The sequence below is a fragment of the Ceratina calcarata genome, unplaced genomic scaffold, assembly GCF_001652005.2.
Source record: "Ceratina calcarata isolate Rehan_Ccalc_2016 unplaced genomic scaffold, ASM165200v1 scaffold255.2, whole genome shotgun sequence".
Taxonomy (NCBI): domain Eukaryota; kingdom Metazoa; phylum Arthropoda; class Insecta; order Hymenoptera; family Apidae; genus Ceratina; species Ceratina calcarata.
Window position 1 is genome coordinate 884,692 of NW_017147567.1, and position 27,718 is coordinate 912,409.

General features: G+C 43.6%; 1 protein-coding gene across 1 annotated transcript in view; it reads right to left on the minus strand.

Moving 5' to 3' along the window:
• The window catches only part of LOC108623181 (fibrillin-2), a 52,196-nt gene that overhangs the window by 13,355 nt on the left and 11,123 nt on the right, over positions 1–27,718 (minus strand). The window contains exons 2-16 of the mRNA XM_018021505.2: positions 19,998–20,183; positions 13,489–13,825; positions 13,163–13,314; positions 12,732–12,863; positions 12,364–12,486; positions 12,026–12,283; positions 11,421–11,669; positions 6,334–11,271; positions 5,617–5,733; positions 5,305–5,410; positions 4,784–4,973; positions 4,253–4,442; positions 3,183–3,297; positions 2,367–2,503; positions 100–239 (exon numbers count right to left, since the gene is read on the minus strand). Of these exons, the coding sequence (XP_017876994.1) occupies positions 100–239; positions 2,367–2,503; positions 3,183–3,297; positions 4,253–4,442; positions 4,784–4,973; positions 5,305–5,410; positions 5,617–5,733; positions 6,334–11,271; positions 11,421–11,669; positions 12,026–12,283; positions 12,364–12,486; positions 12,732–12,863; positions 13,163–13,314; positions 13,489–13,825; positions 19,998–20,183 (7,370 nt within the window). The remainder of the gene's footprint in view (positions 1–99; positions 240–2,366; positions 2,504–3,182; positions 3,298–4,252; positions 4,443–4,783; positions 4,974–5,304; positions 5,411–5,616; positions 5,734–6,333; positions 11,272–11,420; positions 11,670–12,025; positions 12,284–12,363; positions 12,487–12,731; positions 12,864–13,162; positions 13,315–13,488; positions 13,826–19,997; positions 20,184–27,718) is intronic.

Below are 27,718 nucleotides of genomic sequence, written 5' to 3' on the forward strand. Positions count from 1 at the left end.
GAAAAGAGGGACAAATCTCATGCAGCGAAGAGGTGGAGGTCGGGAACTGAGACAGCGCGGATTATCCGGGACTCGGGTACGATGATGTCGTTTGCTCACCCTCGTTTTGTAGACCCGTTCGACGGCGACATTGTCGGTGAACGTTGGCTCCTGCCAGAATATTAAGCGATTTCGCTCGCCAGGGCTTAGCCGCACTTCAAAGGACGTCGGGCACGTTGAAACTTTCGGGTTCTCCGTGTCTGCGGACAGTAATACGATCAACTGGCATGATAAACAAATTCCGACGTTTTAGTCAGAGGTCTCCCGGTCTTTCTAGCTGCAACAACAGACTATTGTGTATTTAATACGTTTTATATTAAGTACTTCTTTAATCTACTGTCTACTTTTTATTAATTTTCCATAAAAGTCCACTGTCGGCTCATTCGTTTCGGTACCAGCGAATCTGTACACGTAGACATTCAGTACGGTTTGCCAGGAAGCCCCCACCAGGTCCTGTCTTCTCTCACTATGTTGTTGTTTGTTTCCTCTTCTCCGGAGCATCGGCACACTGTGTCAATGTCTTGGAGGACCCCAAACTCGCTGGCAGTGGAGGAAGCTAGATACATTCTCCGGCGACTCGTTACCTTCGATCAGCAACGTTCGCCGCCTCTTTAATCGCCCTAATTAGTCCACCGGGAAAGTTTCACGTTCAGACCGAGGAAGAGGACTGTGAATCGAGCGATTAACAATCCGGGCGGCTGCCGTTGGATCAACAGCAGTTGCGTTTCGCGTAATTGCATATTGGCCCGGGCTCGAATCCGTCCAGCTCTGCTGTCCACCCGGCAAAGAAGCAAACCGGTCTAAACGGAGTTTCGCCAACTTTTGGAATGAGTAATTAACCGGGACGCGGCTAAGTGCACTCGGTTTTAGCGAACTTCGGTTTTACTCGGTTCAGAAACAGATCGAGAGATCTCGTTCCTCGGGAAAAAAAGTTCCTCCTTTTTATTACAGAGTCGATCGACGACGATCTATTCGTTTCCCGCTGTTTCTTGCTCCCACTTGATCAGCTACGTTCTTTCCTCGTTTACTCGTTCTTGCACCGTTCGACTGTGGATTGGAACCGCGGCTGTTCCACCAATGTTTGTTCGTTAATACCGTTCGATGAATGTTTTTGTTGTAGATAATTTGTGCAGTGGCCTATGTTAAAAGAAATCTTGTACCTCGCTTGGTAACAGACAAAGCCTGAATTTAACTGAACTAGGAATAGTGATTCTGGTATTCAAACATTACGGTGGAAATAAACCGAGCGAGCAGAAAATCGTTGCTTCTGCGGCACAATGCCGACCTTTGTGGCCGCCCTCATAATTTACGAGCGTCGCCCCGAGTAGGTACGAATTAAACGGGCGTTGCTCGCGTGAAAATGCGAGACGGCTTGCTTTTGATTCCGCACCCATTTGCTGCGTTGCTCTCTTTTCTACGAAATATTCTTAAAAATTATAAATAGTATCGAACAAATCCCTTGGGATTTTCTAGAAGATTCGAGCATCTGTCAAAATCCACTTTGCTTAGCATCCGGGGGAAAAATAGAATCTATCTCGGCGCATTCTCTTCTAGCTGGCGTTCCCCACGGGGCAAACACGGCTGTCACGTAAACGTAAACTCGATAAAACGGACCGTCGCGCGGGCTAAGCTTCGTACGAGCCGAGAGAGACATTCGAGAGGCTGACATTAATAATAGAGACGTTATATTGAACGATCGAGATGAAGAATTATGAGGCCACGTTTCGTGTAGCCATGGCGACTAGGCAGTGAAAAAATTGTACGAACAAAGGGATACGTGAGAAAAGCCTCACTGCGGGATGATATGTGATCGAACCATTTCTTTGTTTTCGCTTTGCACGCTATTATCCGCCGTTTAAACGGTCGTAAATCATGCGCCGAGATCAAATAATACCGACGGCACAACGTTTCTATTCGAAATATCTGCGGCCATTCATTTCACGCGTTACGCGATACTGGAATGCGATTAAAACGGCAATGTTCAACCGAGTCGGTCTGCTTTATGCAGGATCCGCACTATTCGTAACGGGACCAATCTGTAACGGACCCGTATCGGTTCTGTACCGTTTCCGCTGAGGAAAATCAGTTCCTTAATAATAAAATAATATACATATAATACAAATTGAAGCACTGATTCTTCTGGATTTCGATGTCTCAGCGACACACGGGGTCAATGCGGGTTCAATATGGATGAGATACTGGCCCAATACGGGTCCAATACGAATCGGCCCGATGTGGATAGTGCGGATTCAGCTGTAAACGTACTTTCTACGAGGGCACGGTGTATCGAACGATCTCGTCGCGTGTCCTCGGGCGAACGAACTCACCTCGTACGCGTATCACTATCCTGCACGTGCTGGTATAATTCGAAACGGGTGACCATGCTGTGAAGGTGACGACCGTCGTACCTGCGGGCAGGTCCGCGTGCAGTTGTTTCGCCCACGACGGTGTCGCGTCGACGTATCTGTAAAACGTATCTACCTGACCGGGACTGAACCAACGAAAAACGATCATAACATCAGAATAGAAGTTTCGTCAGCAGAGATTGCGATCGGTCTGTCAAAAGCAAACGATCGATCCGATTAGTCCGTGTCTGTATTTTTGACGTCGGCTTTGATTTTTCTACCGGTGATAAGCTGACACGGCGCGAGTCTCGAGCCAACAGAGTAAATAGAGACGCGAGCACAAATAGTAGTACGGGAAGACGTGTACATAGCTCGCCTTGGGGGAAGCCTCTAAGCTCGTTTGGAATTCCTATTGTGCCACCATGGAAGACTCGCGAGCAGACTCGACGCAAGATAAACCGTTCCATTGTGGCGACAGATTCCTGGGGTGAAAAATTAGCAAAAGCAAAAGCAAATTCGTCCCGTTCCCAATTGGGGTGAAATCTTAAAGGAGATCGCGAATGGTTTAAACATTCACGCCTTGACTTCTTCTTCTGATACTTTAACTACTACAAATGGGATTTACTGTCATTCAAAGCTATTATATATTTCAGCATCAGATTTGTCACAGAAAAAGTTACTAGTTATCGAAATACATAATTAGACCAAAGGGAGTCATTTCTTTTTCACAATTTCTGCTCACTAACTTAGTATTACATAGAAATCAAGATCGGAATAGCATGATGCCTCGATAAATACCTCCACCAGTTCATGTTGGACTTAGGCTGGGGGAAGGAAACTCGTATCGTGTTTTGCCTGGCGGGCAGCTCGACGTCCATGTCTCTGGGACACCTCACGAACGGTCGTGGCATGTCTGGAGCAACAAAGCCTGTTATTAAACATGCGGTTTTACATGAAACGTCCGCTAGGATCATACGCAGAGCCCAGAAGAGAGACGCGCGCCGGATATATCCGTTCTGTCACTCACAGGAGATTATCGCGTTCAACGTGTGAGAATATAATGAGTCTCTCGACTTCTCGGTAATCAAATTTATCGACCACGATAAACCGGTTGAGCTCCACCCTTCGAGGGCAGCTCGGCTTCTTACTTTATGGATTTAATTGTTTCATGCCAGTGGCACCCGTTCGTAAACAACACGATGATTTTCTGATTGCTTCGTCATGAAAATAAGCGCCATGATTAATTCTGTCCTGATTAATTCATATAATTAAACTCCTACTGTGTTATTAAATATTTGATTAAATATTAATTCTTTAGCAACTGTTCAGTCTAGAATTCCGTGGGTACTTGAAGAGTACAACGATGAGAATTGGCTAAGAGAAAAATTGCATGAAGGAAACGACCGAAGACACCAGAGCAGACGTGCAGCTAATGAAATAAAATAAAAAACCAGAACGCGTACCCTGTAAGCTCGTTAAGCACGGCGTTAACGTATAACGTCGTTAGCAGACACGGTAACGCGGCTTCCCGGCCTTCATGCCGGAACTTCCTATTATTAAAACCTGTTTAAAGCGGCCGCGTGACTAATTAAACGCGCCGGTTGGATTTTAGGAAGCTAAATAATCCCCGTTGGCAAAAACTTGTATCTCAATTCCATTACAGACATCCCCGAGTCCTGTACCTGTTATCGCCAAAATGAGACGCATAGAAGATTGTATGGCTGATAAAATTTTTTACCTTTTAATAGGAAAGGCCATTTATTATTATTTGATACTATCTTTTGTCATAAAATCATAACTTTTATAACAGCGGATTTTAGCGTTAGTTCACATGGGTTATGGTTGGGAGGATCGAGGAAATAGCTCACCTGAGTGGTAACGGGGATCGGTCACGATCGATTCTGGGATACAACTCGGTTCCTTCCCGCTCCATCGATCTCCGGCCATGCAGTACCTCGTGTGCGGTCCCTCCAGCTTGAAACCCCTTCGGCATCGTATATGACATCTCGCTCCGGCGGGATAATCCACTGCCCCGGAAGAATGACCCGGGCATCTTATCTGCACAATAACGGCCGTGACGAAAGGTACAATGCCTTCGTGCGAGCAGAAATTTTTAGAACGCCGCTTCGTCATCCGAAAGCGATGGAATTTATAAAACAGTATCGAGACGTCTAAGCTAAATTTACTTTTTTATTTTCTCTATTCTATTTTAATTACTATAAATAAATTACAAATGTTTCTCAAGCATTTATACACTCGTCAATTGAAAAGTTGAAATAAATTATTTATTTATTTATTTATTTAAATTGAATTGGAATTTTGACTCGGATTTAATAAGACCATTAAATTAATGTGAATTGGATTATCAAGGACAATGAACAGAGTAAATCGTTACGCACTTCAGCGTGCGGTGGTAGTTCCATAGCGTGGCACCTCGGTTCCGGTGGAACGCAAGTTCGCTCGTCGGAAGCCAACGCCAGCTCGCCGGCGCACGTACAGTAGTAACTTCCGGGTGTGTTAACGCATTCACCGTTGCAGCCTCCGTTACGGTTCAAGCACTCGTTTATATCTTGGCAATGGGTTCTGTTCCTAGAAACAAAGCCCGACCAACGAAATTTCTAAGATATTGCAGATAACGTATAGGCCATCAGAGAATGCAATTATGTCCAACATTATATGATTAACAGACTTATACTATTTGAATAATGTAAACGATTATAATAATCGTTATAAAACGAACGCTTAATAATATTGTAATTAAGTCTGAAAGAGTTGAAGAAATGATATCACATTATTCACTAACTTTTTTATAATCTTATCATAAGTATAAAATAACATTGGTTTGAATTCCTTAAGTAGCTTATTATGAGAGTAATTTAATTTAATCACTTGAAGGGATGAACTTAATTAGGTTCCTCACCTTTGACTCGAAATATAGCCAGACCGGCAGGCACATATGTAGGATCCGGCGGTATTAATGCAATCCTGCTCGCATCTGCCGTTGTTCCTTTCGCATTCATTTATATCTAATTACAGAAATGGAGGATGATACTGTCAGTCAACACAGGTCTATGAATCTATCTTAAATATATAAAGTGTCTGCATACTTTGTTATATACAGTGTCAAATCTTTGTTTCAGGGATTTATTTATTAGGCGTGTGAAAAAATATCAGAAAGGACGTTTTTCGTGGGAAACGAGTTTATCTTTTCGAGTACTTTTTTTTTACCAACCCACACAACTGCTGTCCCCGTCGAATCGATAGCCAGCCTCGCACTCGCACCGGTAGCTACCCTCGGTGTTGATGCACTTGTTCCCCTCGCAGGGCTTCCCGGCGCACTCGTCGATATCTGAAAACGATCAGCGGAGGAAAGATTACGGCTCCTCTGTTGCCCGTTCTCAACGAGCGCCGAGCAAGTCGTTGTTCGACCGGGGTAAGTATCGATGTTGCCGAGATAGTTTTCTTAAGAACCTCGCTAGACGACTATAACGGAGTAAATGTTCCGTGAATTTAGTGCCGAATCTAAACCTTATAAATGCATAATATCCGCGATCTACTAGCTTTATAAAGTTCGTTATATGTGCATTTTAAGGAATAATAAAATCGAAAAAACCGAGGAATTTACAGGTGTGATAAAAAGAATACTCAGCTCTGCCATAGGCTTTCAAATGCAAATATTGATGGTAGTCAGTTAAACAGCATTGGACGCAGATGTGTATCGTTGGCGTTGAATATTTTCGAACACTTCTCAACATTATTTTTTATTCTTTATATACGTAGGAAGTTTGTAAAGGCAACGATACATGGAGATTCCCAAGTGGTCAACCATTTAATTGTAAGCACCATTCGCGCCCAATGCTGTTTTACGCAATTTCTTATAGATCGATTCAGTTTTGAAATGCACGCAAATTCTCAACCATATTAGATTATTAAGACTATTAGTACTCACCGACACAAGTGGAATTCCGCATCTCATATCCATGCCTGCATGTGCATTCGTAGGATCCAACAGTATTTGCGCATAGTTGATCGCATCCGTGCTCGCCGGAGCATTCGTCAATATCCCTGCACCTCGAGCGATCGTTCTCGTCGTATCGGAAGCCGTGGTTACACGCGCACACAACGGAGCCGTTTCTTGCGTTACAAATATGCTCGCAACCTCCGTTCTGGTAAGAGCAAGGATCGACGAGGTGACAAGATTTATTCCTCAGCTCGTATCCCAGGGAACAGGAGCATCGATACGAGCCGTGTTCGTTGATACATTCGTGCGAGCATCCGCCGTTGTTATTTTCACACTCGTTAATATCGACGCAAGTCACTCGATCATCGTCCAATCGAAAACCTGTGGAACACTCGCAACGGAAGGTACCCTCCGTGTTTACGCAGCTATCGGAACAGCCTCCGTTCTCTGTCTCGCATTCGTCGATGTCCAAACAAGTCTTGGAGTCAGCAGCCAAGTGAAAACCAGGGAAACATCGGCAAGAGAAGCTGCCTTCTACATTTACGCAGACGTCCGAGCAGCCACCGTTCTCTACTGAACACTCGTCGACGTCGTTACACGTTTTCCCGGTATCGTCCAAACGCAGTCCCACGGGACAGCTGCATCTGACGCCACCGGCGATGTTGAAACACGCGTGAGAACAACCGCCGTTGCTTGTCTCGCACTCGTCTACGTCCACGCAACTCCTGGAATCGTTCCCCAGAACGTGCCCCGGGGGGCAACTACATTTCCACGAGCCAGGTGTGTTTAGGCATTCGTGGAAACAGTCAGCAATGCCTTTTTTACATTCGTCGACGTCGATACAAGTTTTCTCGTCTTCTGAAAGCTCGTAACCAGGAGGACAAGAACAGAAATGACCACCAATCGTGTTGGTACAATGATGCGAACAATCTCCATTGTTTTCTCGACACTCGTCGATGTCCAAACAAGTGGATTTGTCCGAATGCAGGTAGTGACCTTCGTAGCAAGTGCACACGTAGCTTCCTAGGAGGTTGAGGCAATCGTGGCTGCAATTGTGCTGACTGTTTAGACATTCGTTCACGTCGATGCAGTTCTTCTTGTCCTCAGGCATCAGAATGTATCCCGAGGGACATTCGCAGTAGTAGCCTCCTTCGGTGTTCACGCAGATATGAGAACAACCAAGTTCAACGTCGTTCTCAAACTCTTTGCACTCGTCGATGTCCTCGCAGGTCCTTTGGTCCTTTTTCAGGCTGAAGCCCAGGGGACAGGAACAATAGGTTTTCTCGACGCCCTCCTCGTGATGGCAACGATGGGAGCAGTTGCCGTTGTTCTGCTTGCAACCGTCTATCAGGTTACAAGTCCTGTTGTCGTTCACCAAAACGTATCCTGACGGGCAGCTGCAGCGGAAGGATCCTACCATATTCAAACACGTGTGCGAACAACCTCCGTTCGCATTTTCGCATTCGTCTACATCATCGCAATAAGATGGCTCATCGTGATTCACCGTGAAACCTTCATTACAGCTACACTCATATCCACCCACTGTGTTAATGCACTTGTGCGTACAGTCGTCTAGTAATTCTACACACTCGTCGACGTCGATACAAGTAGCGTTGTCCTTCAGCTTAAATCCTGATGGACATTCGCAAACAATGGTCCCGTTAGAGAAGGAACAGATGTCCGAACAGCCGCCGTTGTTAACGAAACACTTGTTCTCGTAGACGCATTGTCTGTCGTCTGAGAGGATCATACCACTTGGACAGTGGCACGAGGCTTCTCCATTCTTATAATGGCAATCATGAGAACAACCCCCGTTGTCTAGGAAACAGGGATTCGTCTCGATGCAAGTTGTGCCATTTTTCGACAGTACCATTTCTGGTGGACAGGAACAGATCACTTTTCCATCCGCATAACTGCAAAAATGAGAACAACCGCCGTTGTTGGTGTAACACTTGTTTTCCTCGGTACAAGTGGCATCGTCGTCTTCTAGGATCATCCCTGGCGGGCAAAAGCAGGAGACGGTACCATTTTGGTAATGACACAGATGCGAGCATCCGCCGTTGTCGATTAAGCAATCGTCGATCTCGACGCAGGTCTTTCCATCATCCTCGAGAAGCTTGTAATTATCAGGACAAGCACACTCGACGCTACCGTCGATATTTGCGCAGAGATGTGAACAGCCGCCGTTGTTCTCCATGCACTCGTTCACGTCCTCACAGGTCCTTTTGTCCCCTGCTAGCTGGTATCCTTTCGGACAGCTGCATTCGTAGCTGCCTTCGGTATTCACGCAGGAATGGGAACAACCGTTGGTTAATTCCTCGCACTCGTTCTTGTCCAAGCAATTCCTATTATCATTGGCTAAGACGTAACCGGGTGGACAACTGCAATGATGACCATCCGAGCTGTTGACGCACTCGTGGGAGCAACCGGTGCAGAGTTCAATCTCCTCACACGTGATTCCGTCTGCGGCTAATTTCCACCCCGCGGGACAATTGCATACGTAGCCACCAGCGACGTTCACACAGGCATGACTGCAGTTGTGTGAACCTCCGCAAGGCTCCATGCATGTTTTATTGTCCCGGCTAAGGATTAAGTCCTCCGGGCAGGAGCAAACGTGGAAACCGTTGAAATTATCGCAACGATGCGAGCATTCGTGAAGGCCTACTGCGCATTCGTCTATATCCCGGCAAGTTCTCCGATCTCCAGTTAACTCGTATCCCTTCGGACAGGAACATTCAAAGCTGCCCTCGGTGTTCTTACAATCGTGAGAACAATCGTTACCATGGATACATTCGTCGATGTCTTGGCAGGTCTTCGAATCTTCCCGTAGCTGAAAACCTGTGGGACACTCGCAGCGATAAGACCCTTTGGTGTTCACGCAACCGTGGCTGCACGAGTGGATCTCCTTCTCGATGCACTCGTCCACGTCGCCGCAAGTGCTCTCATCCTCCCCCAGCTGGAATCCTTCGGGACAACCGCAACGAGTCTCGTTTCCGTCTTGTTCGTAGGTATGCGAGCAATTCCGATCCAGAGACGTTCGACATGTCCGCGAGTCTCCTTGCAATTCCCAACCCGGCGGACAGGTGCAATCATACCAGCCGGGAGTGTTCACGCATTCGTGGGAGCAATTGTGTGACGTTTGGCACTCGTCGATGTCCTCACAAGCGCGTTTATCTTCGGCAAAGGCGTAACCATCTGGACACAAACATTTGTACGTTCCATTGAGGTTCCTACAGCCTTGCGAACAGTCGTTAGTCCCATCTGCACATTCGTCGATATCTATACAACTTTTATTATCTTCAGCAAGCCTAAACCCTTTCGGGCACTCGCAAATATAAGATCCTTCGTTATTTATACAGTGGAGACTGCAATTGTTGGACTTTTCTAGGCATTCGTCGATGTCCTCGCAGGTTGTCCCATTTTTATTGAGTCTGAAGCCTTCCGGGCAGCCGCATTTATAATTCCTGCCATCAGGCACGCAGGAGTGAGAGCAGGGCGCGTTTCTGCAGGACTCGGTGACGATACACGTGACGCCGTCGTCGGATAACGATAATCCTTGAGGACACGAGCACCGATAGGAACCATAATCATTGATACAAACGTGAGAACACTCGTGTTCCTCTTCTAGGCACTCGTCGATATCCTCGCAATGGCCATTCCCATCCTGACGTAGTCCTTCGGTACACGCGAGATCCTCGCAAGTGAATCCATCCTTCAGGAGGTTCAAACCTTCCGGACAAACGCATTTATAGCTTCCAGGCGTGTTTACGCAGTCGTGGGAGCAATCGTGCTCGTCTTCGAGGCACTCGTCAAAGTCTTTACAAGACGTTCCATCGTCCCGCAAGATGAAACCGACAGGACAAGTGCATTTAAATGTATCTCCATCCCTTTCACAGATATGGGAGCAATTAGCGAAGCTGCATACGTCAACTGGGATACATAGTCTTTTGTCATCAGCTACAGTCATACCAAAAGGACACGCGCACTCGTAGGAGCCTTGAACGTTCACACACTCGTGAGAGCATTCATGCGTCCCTTCTAGACACTCGTTTATGTCCTGACACGTCTTCCTGTCGTTTTCCAGTAGAAAACCTGCAGGGCAACCGCAAGTGAACCCGCCAGCTTCGTTCGTACACTCATGGGAGCATCCGTGTTTATCCTCGACGCATTCGTTAATGTCTTCGCAACTGAAACCATCGGAGGAAGGCTTGTATCCGTCGTAGCACAAGCATTCGTAGTTTCCGGGAGTATTAACGCAATCTTGTTCACATTTGTGGTCACCGTTCAAGCACTCGTTCACATCCGCGCACGTCTTTCCGTCAGAGTTCAACGCGAATCCTGAATGGCAGTCACAGGAGTAGCTACCGTGGATATTAAGGCACTTGTGATCACAGCTGTGAATATCTTTGGCACACTCGTCTACGTCGGTACAATTGAACTTGTCGATTTCCAAGATTTCTAAGCCGTCAGGGCAGATGCACGAGAAGCTGCCTTCCAGATTTGTACAGGAATGAGAACAGAGGTCCAGAGTGCACTCGTCGATGTCCACGCAACTTGTGCCGTCCTCGTGGACTTGATATCCGGTTGGACAAATGCAAATAGGGCCGTCCTCAGAGTCCTGACACTCGTGGGAGCAAGGAATCGTCAGGGTTTCGCAAGTTTTTGCTTGGACACAAGTGACGTTGTCATCCTTCAACGAGTATCCTAGAGGACAGGTGCAGGTGAAGGAACCTATCGCGTTGGTACAAATGTGGGAACAGGGTGTTGGGCTTCTTTGGCACTCGTCCGTATCCTCGCAGGACACGCCGTCATTGCGAAGCTCGAAGCCCGGGTGGCAAACGCAGTAATAACCACCGGGCTCGTTCACGCATTTGTGGTGACAGCCGTGAGGCTCGCCCTCATCCCCGTCCACGCATTCGTCTATGTCTGTGGAACGTCGAGAGAACAGAAATGTTAGACTGGTAAAAAGGATTCAAGGATATTTATTACATTCTTCATTTTATTTCTACATCTGATTATGGAAGTCTATCTGGGATTTTGTAAATTATCATAAAAAAATGTTAGATTCTACTGACCGACACACTCGTCGTTTTTATTCTTCCTGAACCCGTCCTCGCATTTACCGAACTCTGGAATTTCTGTGACAGTCTCTTCTTCGTCATCGTAATCCTCCTCGTCGTCATCGTCCTCCGCGTCGTAATCCTCGTCCTGAAGGACCTTAGTCATTTTCTTAGGCTTGCCCACGCATTTGAACGAACCGATCGTGTTTTCGCAATCGGTATTGTTTCCACAAATCTTGGAGGCATTCTCGCACTCGTTCACGTCTAATACGAGAACAAAATACAAAAGCTGCTTACACCAGGCATGGACAAGAGGCTTGAGTGGTAGCATAAGTGGGGATGCTGTTAAGTAGCATGGAGTGTTACAGTTACCGCGATTACTCGCGAGGAAGGGAAAGCTACTAGAGTAGACAGAAATGAGTTCCCTTACGAGTTGTAACCGCATACTTTACGAAACTTGACCTCGTATCTTCCAAAACGTAACCCCGTACAATATAATTATACAATAGAACGTAACCCCGTATAATATAATTATACAATAGAACGTTTAGATACGCCCTGGTCGTCTTCTATTTACTCGACGACTTAAAGGATTAATAGAAATCGAGGGTACGATTTACCTTGGCAGGTTTTCCAGTCCCCGGTCAGATAAAAGCCATCCGGGCAAAGACAGAAGGCACTGCCAGGCGTGTTCAAGCAAACGTGAGAGCATCCACCGTTGTCGGTGATGCACTCGTCGATGTCTTCGCAGGTATGATTGTCCGCGGCCAATCTGTGACCGGGAATATCCCCGCAGCTGCACTCGTAGCTGCCTTCAAGGTTCGTACATGTGCCTTGGCACGGCCCGTGACCGTTGTTCACCAGGCACTCGTTAACGTCTGCACGAGGACACAATCAGAGGGGCTTGTGAATAGACGCAAATATTTTACTGTTTTATCAAAATTTTTATTGCACTCACCATGGCACGATTTTTTATCGGTTCCGAGTTGATATCCAGGTCGGCACTCGCAACGAAAGGAGCCAGGCTCGTTGTGACAAATTCCCGCGCAGCCAGCCAAACCTTCAGTACATTCATCTATGTCTGAAAAAAAAAAAAAATATAGAATCCAATGCGAAAACAATTAAATGTTATTTACAACGCAAATATATTCGCATTGGAATTTACGTTTCGTCCTTTTTTTCACTATAAACGCAGTTTTTTCAAATGCTCCGTCGTTTTATATTACGCTTGTTGTGAAACGTTGATCAATTTTATTCGTATAAAAGTCGTTCAAAAAAAAAGTGGAATAAAAAAAGTGATTTAATGCGACACGCAAAATAAATTACCTGTGCAAGAAGAGTCTATTAAACGGTATCCATCGACGCAAGAGCACTTCACCCCTGTTTCGATGTCCTCGCAGATTTGTTCACAACCACCACGATTCTGGTTACAACGTTTCATTTTAGTGAGTTCCACATCTGAAAGATAAGCCGATTTTCGAGCTGCATAAAGTTTCACTGCTGACACAATACTCCTTTTGCAAATGCATATTTTAATTCATTGTTAAATGAAACAACGATTTATCTTACAATTCCATTGCAAGGATTCATTGTTAAAAGAACCAAATGTTATTTTAATCTACTAACTAAAATCCGTTCGGAAATCGCTCGGGAATTTCAGTATCGAACGATTTTAAAACGTACCGAGAAATAACGTTATCGTCAATCTCCCGGATAAACGTTTTTACAACTAACGGTTCTTATTCGTTCGCCCTTACCTCCGGGCTTGATGCAACGCGGAAGTGCGCCTAACCAAGTGCCGTCGCTGCAGAAAAGTCGATCAGCCATCGAGTCCTCGAAAATGTGTCCCTCGGTACACTCGTAAACCGCAACGAGGTACCGATTGTACGGCGGCAATACGTTCGTCCGCCTGGAAAAATGGTGCGCATGGAAGAATATATTTAAGGAATCTTAAATCGATATCGAGAAACCATCACATAGAAATAGTTTATAACTAGACTACAGGCAACGAATTAAAATTGCAGCCTGAGTAACGCGTTGATAAACCAGCGAGCTCTACTTTGTTGGAGGACGAGGTACGAACCTGGCGTACTTCGGCGGATGCGCGTTTTCAACCAAAGGGGCTTTCGCAAATCCTTTTCTGCGCGGTTTCATAAAGCAGCTCACATCCAGCCTCGACATTATTGTTTCATTGAGCGCGGCTCGTTGCGACCCCAACGACGACGGTTCGGCCATCGTCTTTCCGCCGACTTTCTTCGCCCGCTGCTTCCTCCTCTCCTTCGCTTTTCTACGCTTCTTCAGCTCGCCGATCCTCTTTCGCGCCCTCATCCTGTCCCTCGCCGCCTTCTGCTCGGACGGTGTCGTTGAAATTGGATCATCGCCGAGATAAAGCTCGTTGCGAATGTGTCGGAATCTGTTGTCTGGAAAAAGAGTACACGCGATGAGAACTGGGTCAACGAGGAGCGGGTAATTCTTCGGGTAATCCTCCCAGCAATTTAACACCGTTCGCCGTACGTCTCTGTCGTTCTCTGTTTTCCCCATTTCAAATGCCCCTTCATTTATCTTCGTTTTTTACGAGCAAGTAAATGGGATTATATGTATAATATTTAAAAGTTGCCCAACTATTCAGGTATAGAAACGCAGTTCTACTTTACTGAAGGAGGATTTTGAGTTTACTAAAGGAGTTCAGGTTTACTAAAAGCAATCTATGGTTCAGTTTACTAAAGGGAACTGCGCATATATTTGAGATTATTCACCCCATACCCCATTTTTCATCGTCCTGATCGATCATTGGGCTCCAATGTCGTTCATCGACTCGTTAGTTCAGCCGCGGTAATCGATACCCCTCTCGCCTAATGAAAATCGTCTATCGATTCGTGACCGCAGGATTTCGAAAGTTCGCCCCAAATACAATCTCCTTGTTAGCATACAGTTCCCGCTCCGGGAACTATTTGTCGTTATCGATTAATCGAGGCGAGGCATCTTGCGGCTCGAAGTTCCATGCTTCAAATTATCATTTAAACGCGCTAGAGTGTTGCGATATTAGAATTGGTCAACGGATCAAACAATTCCTGCGTTTATATGCAATTTCATTTACAGAGATTAATTTAAGGGAATGATGAAATCATCGGATGAACGGAATTCAGCAAAGGACGATGTCAATTTCGCCTCACCTTTCAATTATTTATTATAATTCTGACAGACAATTTCTGTAGGACAGAAATGATAAAATCAATTGATCCTGCGCCTGGAATCTCGTATTTACTTTAAGTTCATGTATATCCTCTCCGCTTATCCTTGTACATCCTTTCTACTCCTGTGCACTCTTCTAATGATATTGCACAGTAGTCGGCGCGTACCTATCCAGATGCACGGACTTATCTCAACTGCGGTGAATTCGAAGTACGCTGAATTTCGAGCCCCTGCAGCACGTCGAATCGAACAAGAGTCGAACGCGTCCAAGAGGGCACGTTCCTTAACCGCTACTCGACAAATTTTCGAACCACTCCAGGAACGTTCCGGAATTCGCCGGCAGACAAACCCGGTGGCCAAACCACCGCACCGCGCCGAATCGATCGCGAATTGACAGCACCTTTCAACAATTCCCTACTCGACCTTTCACCGATCCAAAGCCAACAAACACTGATTGGATACCATTTTTTATCTGCACGACGTCGTTAATTTTTATTGTTAATAAAACTACCTCAGGTCCCTTGAATGGATGTAATCAAAGAAGGAGAAGAAGGAATCTCCGGTTTAATACACAAGAGGAGAGTATTAGAGGAAAGAGAAATGAGTTAACCATGCTCTGATCTAGAGTAAATTTAAAACTAAAGCATCGTATGGATGTGTGCTGGCTCGATTATCTTATACAAAATTCATTTTACGGTTGAAACATTTTGCCCAAGGGAGATAAAGTCCCGTGTCTGCGCCTGAACTTCTAATCTCCCAGAGTTACATACACTTTTAACGGTTTCTTTTAAATGAACATGGGATGATGAGACGGGGCGAAATTACATGATCTCCCTGCATGGGTCAGATTTATCAAAAGACAAGCCTGAGCCAATTTCCACTTTGCAAAAGTATAAGTGGTGGATCGAAATGAATTACAATTTATTATCAGCTCACTTCACCCATTCTTCGCAATAATAACCGTTTCCTACTTAATGCTTTTAACGAACATCGGTTCAGCTATTTAACCCACTGTTCAGATAATCCGATACAGTTTGTCCGATACGCTTGTACGCCTACGTTCCCATTTCACTGATTAGTCCCGTTCGTTAACTGACCCGACGAATCCAAAGTAAAAGACAAGAAATAAATTCGAATTAAAAGAGAATGCTGGAGGTCGAAGGGCTTCGACAGTCTTTCCATCCGGGTAAATCGAATGAAATCGCTTAAAGATTGAACGCGAAAGATCTATTATATGTTATCATCTCGCATGGTGAAAAGCAACCGGGAGCCTTCGTCGACGTTCAGCTGGAATTCAATGTTGAAGAAGCAGCAGAGACGCGCCGCTGTCTTACGCCCGGGCCAACAACGCAGTCATTAAGTTGTTCCTGGCAGTTGCACTACCTAGCAACCGGGGAGGATAATTCATGTCGCGAATGAACAGACGCTATTAGTGCCGCACCGAAAGAAACTATCTCCGTCGCTCCCTGAATTGCTTGAATTTAATCAGATCCATCAAATTAATTAACAATTGTAATTCAAATTTTCCACAGCGTTTCATTTATCTAACATTTAATAACAAAGAATTAATTAAGAATTGTGGTTAAAGAAAATGTAATTCAAATCCTCTAAGATCTTCCATAACGTTTTATGAAAATTAATTTGATTAAATCATTTGATAACAATCTAATGCTTTTTCAATGTTTTTATTGAAGGGTTAAAGAACGACGTTCTTACACAGTGACTAGCAAGGAACTGACGACTATTTAGATACACGTAACTTTCGCATCGGTTCTTTGGTACGGAGTGGCCACTCATCGAAGCAGACTCCTTAAAGAAGGTCGAGAGGTCACGGTACTCCACTCGAGCCCGAGTCGAGCAGCACATAATGCATACATATATACATAAGTGTACACGGAGAAATCCCTAGACGGCGGTCGGCCATCAAAGAAGTCGAGATATCACGACGTACATATATATATATGTATTTATATATATGTATATATGTATATACCCTGGCTTGTACCTTTTTCGTTTGTCAACGTGACCGCGGATCTGTCACGAGAGCAGACGTGCGTCTTATCTCTCGCGGAGGAGGCAGCCGCCCCCATTCGCTCCGCTCGTAAAATTCTTGCGAAGTTCAAACTTGCGTGGAGAAATTGTTTTCACGCATCAGGAACCTCGAATCGTTTACGCTACCACGTTCTAGTATCAGTTTTTCAATTAATTTTAATACAGAACCTATGTTGTATACATTTCAACCATTTCGTTAAATACTATCATCGTGCCTCGACTTGGTAAATGGACTTTCATCGCCCGTTCATTAAACTGTTGATTCCGTTCCACCAAATAAACCCAAGAACCAAGGAACTGACGACTATTTAGATACACGTAACTTTCGCATCGGTTCTTTGGTACGGAGTGGCCACTCATCGAAGCAGACTCCTTAAAGAAGGTCGAGAGGTCACGGTACTCCACTCGAGCCCGAGTCGAGCAGCACATAATGCATACATATATACATAAGTGTACACGGAGAAATCCCTAGACGGCGGTCGGCCATCAAAGAAGTCGAGATATCACGACGTACATATATATATATGTATTTATATATATGTATATATGTATATACCCTGGCTTGTACCTTTTTCGTTTGTCAACGTGACCGCGGATCTGTCACGAGAGCAGACGTGCGTCTTATCTCTCGCGGAGGAGGCAGCCGCCCCCATTCGCTCCGCTCGTAAAATTCTTGCGAAGTTCAAACTTGCGTGGAGAAATTGTTTTCACGCATCAGGAACCTCGAATCGTTTACGCTACCACGTTCTAGTATCAGTTTTTCAATTAATTTTAATACAGAACCTATGTTGTATACATTTCAACCATTTCGTTAAATACTATCATCGTGCCTCGACTTGGTAAATGGACTTTCATCGCCCGTTCATTAAACTGTTGATTCCGTTCCACCAAATAAACCCAAGAACAAATCGAGTAATCCCGACAAATCTCTTAAACGATGCTCTCGAGGAGGAACGGAAGAAGAAACGGAGAAAGAAGGAGCGAGCGGAAGTGGAAGTTGGGGTGTCGGCTCCTAGCAAACGTCTTTGCAAGAAAGAGGATGAAATGAATGGTACGGGGGTTTTCGGTATGGAACGATGACGAATAGCTTTTTCGCAGCGCGACGCGACGACATCCCGCGGGCCGCTGGATCTGAAAACCGTTTCCTTCGGAAGGTGGACGGGATCGAAAGCAACGGGATTCTCGGTTTGATTTATTACCGTTGCGCGTTGCATTCGACCTGGCAACGTCTTTCTTTTCGCCTGGACTACGTCGCCCCCGAGGACACGCACGTGGATTCCTACTGTCACTCGAAATAGTGGATTTCGAGGTTTATAGATATTTCGGGGTGGTCGTTCGTTATCCTTCGTGCGTGACTCGCTGTGCCCGTTGTGTCGCCTGTGCTCTGTTGACTTTGGCGAACGGAAGCAGCAGATGCTGGATTTCCGATTTTTCGAATACATTTTCGGTGTCTTATGGCACCTAGCCATGTGCCATGTGTATCGTTGCGAAATGTCAATCTCTGGACACTTCAGTGACGATTGGACATTCAGTCTTTGGACATTATCCTAACCAGAGAATCATAGTCTCTGTAGCGAGTAAATAAAATTATTAATAGGAAAGTGGAAAAATCCAATTGTCTAAAACGCTGAACCAATTTTGAAAACTTCGATTCGAAACTGTGTTGGAATAATTTTTTCGTTTTCTATGACGCTGAGTGAAATTTGGGAACGATGCTCGAAAATCGAAATCCATAAAACTGAAGTACACTCCCGTACCGCTGGATGGGATAGACGTAGACAAAAAACTGTTGAACCGGGAGACCGTTACCGAAAAATAACGAGCGCGCGCGTTCGATGCAAGCGCGTACGTAGGTGCATCTGATAGTAAAGAGACGAGTGCGCGCTTTTTCTAGCGCGACGTGAAACCGTTTCGCTTCTTTCGCGGCCATCGGTAATCGATAACAATGTAAAAGAAAAAGAGAATAACCGAAACGACACGTGAAAATCGCGAAACCAGCCGTGATAAATAGAATATGCGAAAGGAAGTGAAATCAAAGAGGTCTCGTTTTGATAAACCAGATGCCGGATGAACGAAACTATTTCAAACGGCCGGCTGCTAAATTTTACGACAAAGAACCCTATTTCTGATTTTCACGAACTGAACGCCAGTTCGTAAAAACAGGGAAATAATCATTCATCGTCATACGCTTCAATTATAATTCTAAGTATGATTTTCCCTTGTAAAATAATTGTAGGGCTTGTAAACAAATGTAGATAATTACAACTGGCATAAAATCCTATCAAAGAGTGCCAAAACCCTTGTATTAGAAACGTTTGTGCTCAGTTACACACTTTTATGAAAAGTTAATGTTGGTCAATGAACCGCGTTTGTTTAAAAGATGAAAGAAACTATGTAATAAAGGGGTTCCCGGTTATTATGTTCTGCTCCCTCGTTACTCTCTTTAATTCTTTGATAGCCGAACGGTATTCCACGAGCTTCCATTGTTTACCAATAAATCTTTGAACCACACATTTTGACGAGCTGTTACATACTGCAATGAGAACGAGTTTTACTCAACTCTTTACGCTATTTCCCTTTCGTAATTCCGTCGCATTTAACGGGAAATTAAATTTTTCAGCGAATTTTGCGGTACGATTGAGTTTGCGAATGCAGACAACCGTGGCGTAATCGCGTTAACTGTAAATAATAAAAATGATTCGATAGAGAAACTCCGACAGGATTTTCGTTTTATTTTTTCCTTTTTTTTTCCACGGTGGATTACAGGCCCGTGCATGCGGCGCAAATTGCAGAGTTAAACGACAATAAAATAGTACGTGAAAACGTGTCCGCGCTTACTATGTACCCAGCGCGCGCACGGTTGAAAAATTATGCGGCTCTCTGGGAATCGGGAAGGTTCGACGGTGAAAAATATGTTTCGTTAAATACGAGTTCGCCGAACGTATTCGTCACCATCGTTTCTTCGGACTCGATTCGTTTGTCCGCGGTAATAAAGGCTTGATCGATTGACCCGTGATTCGATTGACCGCCGCGTCAATCCTCGCCAATTATAACCCCGTCACGATCAAAGCAACGAAACGAGAACTTCGTACTATCGAGAAGATTTATTTAAAAATTAGACTGCCAATTTAATGCGGAATAAAAACAACATGGATATTTAACCCTTTGAACTCGTACGTCATCGAAACAAACCGAGTGCAAAGTGTTAAACGTTAGCTGACTGGTTTTGCATACCTGTAACTCATACTGCTTTGCATACTGTAAGCTTGTTGTTCTGTAAATCCTCTGAGTGATCATCCTCGTTTAAAATAAAAGAGAAGAGTTTGGAAAACGAGCTGTAGGACTTACCTAGAGGTATACATTTGGGGACTGGATGATTCCAACCGTTGGTGGTGCAAGTGAGTACTTTATGACCCTTCAGTCTACGACCAGGTTCACACGAGTACACGGTCTGTAGAGTGCCATCCTTAAGGACTCGTTCCCTCACCGTTCCCCATTGCGGTGGCTGCACCAAAGAACAATCGCCAACAGCTCCTAAAACGATCGAACCGTCAGATGTTTGAGCATGCAGATCCCCCAGACAGTAAAATCGTTATATTCTGGAGATTATGGTACTAGAAATTCTGTTAGCCTTTCAAGAGGACTGTTTAAAAAAAAAGTGGAAATTTCTTGGCGGGACATTAAACGCCGCAAATTGCTAATAAATTATAGGGCAACCGCAGACGCTCGAGAAGTTTCTCCTTCTCAGGGGAGAGATTTTACGCTAACAGAGCGTAATAGGTACACCGTGTAATTAAGCAGGCAGAAAATTTTTGTTTCTAGAAATATAATATCTCTCGTTAAGGGGAGTTTCGCAAAATTCGTAAACCGTACAAAATTCGCTTCGTATAATTAAAATACATAATTAGTGCAACGGTTCACTGGATTCAATTCATTTTATATTCATATTACCTCTAACATGACGTGAGAATGTATGTGTTGAATGTGTTAAAAATAGAATTTCTTCTATTAGATACATTCTTCATAAGACGAGTTCTGACGGTAATCGTAATTTGTTAATCGTACAACTTTTCGGACTAACATCGTGGAGGAATGTTGCCGGCAGAACAAACGATCGCGAATCTTTCGTGGTAGCAATCTCCGCGAACCTGGGTTCCATTTACTTAATGCAGCCTGCCCGTAGCGACTCTCTAATTAATGTCACCCGCGATCTCTCTTCCAAAAGGCGTGTTGCCCCGGCTTTATATCAGATCCCGCGGAATGCGACGCCCCGTCTTTTACCGCTGCAACGATAAGCGCTAAACCTCCCGTCGTATTATTCATTCTACTTGAGACGATTTCAGGAAAGAATGTATCGTTTTCAGATATTTACATCATTACTCGTTACGAATATTACGAGAAATATTAGGAATATAGAAATATTATCATTGATTTGACTATAGGTTTCAATTTTAGGGCAGAATTTATCGTTTTCAAATTTTCAGATCTGTTACGAATATTACGAGAAATGTTAGGAGTGCAGAAATATTATTATTAAACTGATTAAAGGTTTAAATTTTAGGGGAGAATGTATCGTTTTCAGACTCGAATATTAGGAATCTAGAAACATTATCATTGACCTGATTACATGTTTAAATTTTAGGGAAGAATGTAGCGTTTTCAGATTCGAATATCAAAAGTCTAGAAACATTATCATCGACCTGGCTAAACGTTTAAAGTTTAGAGAAGAATGTATCGTTTTCAGTCTCGAATATTAAGAGTCTAGAAAAATTATCATTGATTAGATGTTTAAATTTTAGGGAAGAATGTATTGTTTTCAGACTCGAATATTATGAGTATAGAAGCATTATTGTTGACCTGGCTGACGGTTTAGCCAGGTCCCTTCAGAGTTAGACCCTAGGACTTTTGAATAGATCCCATTCGCAAATTCTCATGTGCTGGCTTGTCAACTATGCGGGAACATCATTAATCACAAACTCGAATTAGCACGTTCAACTTGACACAATGAATGTAACATCTTGTTTAACGTACTATTAATTACAGCGTAGCCAAAGTCTGCGTCAAACTTCTAGGCATTAGCATTAACAAGTCCAAGGGCTCCATGAAAACAAAGTTTGGAAATGAATGACGAACGGTTCTAGGAAGCACCTACGGTTATATAACCGAACCCAATCAATGGCTATGTGTCCGGAGATTAACTATGAGTAATGCAAACAACGTTTTTCGTAAAATCAGCTATGTTCGTCGTATCCGGGTGTATCGTTTGAACGCTAAGCGTATCGATCTAATCCCCGGGTTCGTACTGCATTTATGCCTCTACATCGTTTATGCGCATCCATCTACCTTTTTCCACGGCGAATTACTTTGAGATGGAAAACGGAATTTCGAAGGAATTCGCGAGATTTGCATGCAAATAGTAATGCAAAAGCGAGAGGCACAGTCTCGGGCGTTAAGGGAATATTGCCAACTGATCTTGGGAAATATTGAAATTCGTTGGAGAGGAGGGATGATTTTTCGGTAGGTCGATATTGGACGTCGTATCGGTCGTTCCTACCAGCCGATTTCGTCGACAAAGCGAAAGTGTTTGACTAGCCGGTTTTCTGATTGGAACTTCCGAGTACTTTAAAACAACGAACGTTTGCCTCTCAGGTCAAATTCGTGTCCCAATGCTTCCTCGAATGAATTTATCTTCTAAATTACATTTTGTCGCTTGATCAAATATGTTCGCATTTTATTATTCAACTGTCAACAAATAATTGAACATTTTTCATAGAAGAGCTAGCCAAATTAATAGCCCAACATTTGTAGACAAAACGTTCTCTATCCATGTCGAAACGGTAATAACGCAAGCATCTGTGTTAAAAATCATCCTGTTTTCGTCAAAGTTTTCTAAATATTAAAATCGATACTCGTTCCACGGATATTATTAATCCTGATAAAAGCAACGCGCGCAACAAATCGCATAGACTGCATTTAGACATTCGCGAGAGCAATATAAAAAAAAAAAGGACGAAACGGTGGCAACATAGAAAGAGGAGAAACGTAACGACCGGCTGTTTTATTGTCCACGGTCAGTAACAAACGTTAAAGAGTGCGTGGCGTGTATTAACCATCCGCGCGGGCAAAAGAGGAAGGCTAACGAGCCGTGCGAGCGGTGGCGCACGTTCTGCCCATTGTTGTCTGGCAAATCGACGTCCGAATCAATTCTAATATTTCTTGCGAATCGATTGTTATCGGCACGGGTGCGACGCGATGGGCTATGCGCCGCGGCGTGTCGTTCGCCTCGCTCGGTGCCAATAATAGATCCACGCGATAATGAACCGGAAAACCGTTCCGCGATGCGGCCGCTCGGTAATTCGCCGATTCCTCCCATTGGCGAACGCTTCGAAACGGTAATATATTCGGCAAAGGCGTTGCCAGGCTCCTCGTTCATACATAGCCTTTCGTTCTGGTTCGTTCCACGTTTTTTTTCATCTCATTGAGAATTCTTAATTTTTAAATTGGTCTCTTTGTGAATTATAAATAGGCAGCGGATTTTATACTTATAGAAAAATAGAACGAGCAGAAGATATAAAAAATTCATTCAATATCCAAGGAAACGGAAGTAAAACGAATATTAAGATTTTGAGATTACAAGAAATCTCTGTTTAGATCTGATTTTCTACATTTACATTAAAATTGATTTATTTCGAGTAGAGATTCGAATTCGTAATTATAACTAAAGAACTTCGTTTGTCGTTTAATACTTTATCGTTTCGTTGGGAAGTAAATTCGCGCATCGGTGGCGTGGTAACAGCATCTTTGCGGCGAATCTGAAACGTCGGCGACGGTAGCTGGAGATCGAAAAACGGCCAGAAGTATTTGCATACGGTGGAAAATTCGAAAGAAGCTCGGGGAATTTCGCCGGGTCGTGTCGCCCGCGAAACGGTTTAAAGTTTCGAAATTGGAAATTGGAAACGCACACCGACCGCTCGCAGCCGTGTGTCTATCTATGGTCTCGTGAACGGTAGTACATACGTGCCGTACGTACGTACGTGTATGTAAGTCACTTAAAGCGGTCCGGCTTCCATTCGTCGATTTCCTCCTATTCGACACAATTCGTTGACTTCGAGAACGAGAAACTCTTTAGGAACTTTCGTATGTATGAACGTACTACGTCTCTTCTTTAGTTCTTGCCCCGAAAATAATTAGCTCGCATAAATAAATATGTTTCGGATAAGCTTATTTTTAAATTAAATTATATATTTTATTTTAAAATTATCTACTCGGCTTTTTGTTATACAGCCTGACGAACGAATTTGAATTTATCACAATAGAAAGACAAATTTATTCGACGAATTGTTTTCTCATCTTTCTGACCTCATCTTCAGTATATATCGACTGGTTGGAATAAAAGAGGAGAGCTTCGAGTGAAGGAACACACATAATAAAAAAGAGGAACAATTTTATCAATTTCCCGTGGTACATAAAATTCCTCATTGAGCCTCAAATATTATTGGTGAGAAGATTTTGTTCTTGTATTCACTGAACAGTTTTGCGATGTTCGCCGCGTAGCCGAAGAACCCGCGATTATATCGGCCTCGGTAAATGTTTGAAGAGGAGGCAAACAGGTAACAGGAAGTAGGAGCGAGACGGAGGGATCAGAGACGAGTTAAAGTTCAAAGAACAGCGTTGATACAATAGTAAGGAGATGATGAAAGTTGTAAGAAAATTACAAAGAGGACAATGAGTACCGTGATGAACAATGCAATGGGGAAGTACGATTCGACCGAAATAAAGTAGTAAAGAAATTGGAAACGGAGTGCATAAAGATTAAGTAAATTTTGCAGAGAGTCAAATGACCTTTGGAGAACCAAAGGAAGTTAAAAAGAAATTCAGGAATTATTTTTCAAAGTGAGTCTCGATATTAATATCTAGACTTATACAAGTTCCTACTTATAGATATGAAATTAAACAAACGAAATGCATTGAATTCTTCGTTAAATATCATACATTTCACTTTGAATATTTTGTTTCGTTACACATTATTATCCATTCTTTTAAATTATTTAAAATTTCCATGAATACGTAACAGGAAATCTTTACAAGAAGTATTGAGGATACGACTAGGACAAAAGTAGAATGAAATATAAAATGAGAGAGTCTCGTGTTAGAACAATTCAAGCGAGGAATAAAACAATTTAAAAAATAAGACCAGGGAGAGATATAAAATTATACATTCCGTTGGGGATATAAAAAAGTGCTGAAAATGGACCGGAAAAGGAGAGAGGAAACCCCGGCGCCTCCTCTCGTGTGTACACACTTTCACGTGCTCCTCGTCTTATGTAAACGTGTGCCCAACCACTCGGCCAACAACGTTTCCAACGAGGAAACTACACGCAGCCCGGGTTTGCGACACGGCGACGAGACGCACAGCTAAAGAGGGTAAATGAAACAGCCTTACAAACGTAGACGGTCGTGTCCGGCTCGATACGGGTACCACGGATCAAGAGGGTCAATTCAGATGCATGTATTATTAATGTTGGATGAAGCTGCTTCGATTGCTCTTGCATATATGGGCATGCGTGCATTATTTATTTAGAGAAGAGATACTTATTGCCACTGTGTAGCATAACAGTGTAGTTGACACAAGCGTCCGAGAAAATTGCGAGCAGTAGAAGCCCGTATCGTTGTTCGACGGTTTTTCAGCGCTTGGCTCTCGCGCGATCCATTCTTCCGCGAGATACGACGATTTGTTAAAGCGAAACCCGAGAAGCGTTTCAAGCGGCGGGCGCTTCCACCCACGAGGACTCTCCCCTCCTACAACCGTCGCGTACTCCATTTCCTTGAGTGCGACTAAATCGTCAAAGATCGTTCGAACATCTTTCAAGTAAAAGTACTCGAGCGACGCAGTTTCAAGAAAATGGACCGAGCGGATGCATGCCAAAGTGGCAGCCGCGGATGTAGAGGGGTAACGGTTCTAGCAGCACGACGAAATGAGATACGACCATCCCCGTGTACCGGGAAAGTTTTAACGGGTTAACTTCCGCGGAAGTGAACGTCACGTTTAATATTCTCGGTTACAATTGCTCTAATGAAATCGCTTCCATCAAGAGGTCGCGCCTATAAAATACAGTAGCTTGGATCTACATTAAGGTTGCTCTAGACTGTATCACAATTATAACTCTACTCTCGCTAAATTCTGTACTGGAGATGATAATACGTTATTGAAAATAAATCGAATGCAAAGGGTTAAAATTATTATTAATGATGTTATCCTGACTTAATTGCGGAATTCAAAGTTTTCAAGTTCTTCAGAAAACACGAATGGGTTCCACGAACCATCAAATAAACAAACAATCCTCGCAAAGAATTACACGCGTTCTGAATGCATTCTCTGGTTTCCTAAAAACAAAAAAAAAAAAAAACAAAAGAAAATCCACTTTGATCAACGGAATGACCTAAATAACTGTAACAAAAGTTGGACAAACGAATTGTCCTAAAAAATCATACTTCGTTTCTTTAAAGCATTTAACCTTCGGATTCTATTTTAGTCGACGCAGGGGCGGTAGGTATACTCGTCAGTTGGAAGGGCGAAATCTCGCGGTGTTCCAAAGATATAGTCCACGTACATATGTACTCGAGCAACACGGCTATGAAGAGAGACAGAGACAAATAGAGAGAGAGAGAGTAAGAGAGAGAGAGAAGTGCAACAACTGACTTTTGAACTCCTGAAACAGTGAATCAAAATTGCAGAACCGTGCAGATAAAAGATAAGCGTTGGGATGAATAGCGTGTACAGACGAACGTTGTACATGCAACGTACCTAAAGAACAGTGCAACAATAAAATGTGTAGCACCAACGATAAAATACATAATATCATGTTTAAGGGATTAAAGTACGAGCAGGCAAGATACTGATAGGTTTAAATAATTCCTATTAGACAAGGAATTCCCGGAATTATTGCTTTTCGGTCTTAAGCTCGATTTACGCGCGCGATTGAATTACAGCATCACCTGGCTACGTTCAAAGGTTGTCCATTCCACCGAAAAGTGATTACACCGCAAACCTTGCTGAGCATTAATCCATTCAAGGGCTGTTGAACAGTATGTAAAGCAATCCGTTTAATCCAACGATCGCATTGTACCATCTCTATTCAGATTAATAATAACAATGATAATTGTTAAAATATTAGATTATTTACCGGATGCATTTATCATTTAGATTCTATATTCATTAATATCGGATATCCAAAAATCGCAGGAATGATGGGAGTTTCTCCCTCTTTTTACTGAACCGACCTAGATTATCGCCGCGTTCCATTTCTAACGTTTTAATAGTTTTTTCGTTGTGCGCGGCATGAAAAGTCCGGGTCTGATGAAAATCAGCGCATTCGAATCGAGCTCGAGCACACTTCGATCGCTTATTGCATCGCTCCAGCCTCTGTCCTTTTATTAAAAGTCTGTCAATTAGCGTTTGGTTAACTCCCGTATCTCCTTCAATCGGTTTTGCGCAAGAGTAATCGCAGAGAAATTAAACTCTAAAACGGATTCCATTCCCGGGATGAGGGAAAAATTGATTAAAATAGTTCTCGCGATTAAATCTCTCTCTCTATCCTTCTATCTGTTAATCGTGTCAACCTAGACTTCGCTTATTACGTTCATTAGTTTATTACATATAGGATATTAGGTGTACGACAACATTTCCGACGCTCCGAAACTGCGAAAGGGTTAATACCCGGAGGCAGGTATCAATATCCTCGGAGGATATATATAGGTATACGTCTCGAGTGGCACGGTGACAGGAAGCGAAGGGAAGTTTCTCCACGTTCTCGTAGTCCCACAACCGCTTATCGCGAAATTTCAACCGCAGTCTACTTTGCAACTGAAATAACAAAAGCTGTTTGCGACAACAAACATAAAAAGTCGTCGGTGAAATTAAAGCAGTCGTTGTAATCGCGTTTGTTAACGCGAACAAAGACGTGCTCGTCAAAGCGAAGGAAACGAGCGTCATCGCAAGATTATTACAAATAATTTCGTATATAATTGTATTAAAAATGTTAGGAGCTGGCAATCAGGACCGATGAATC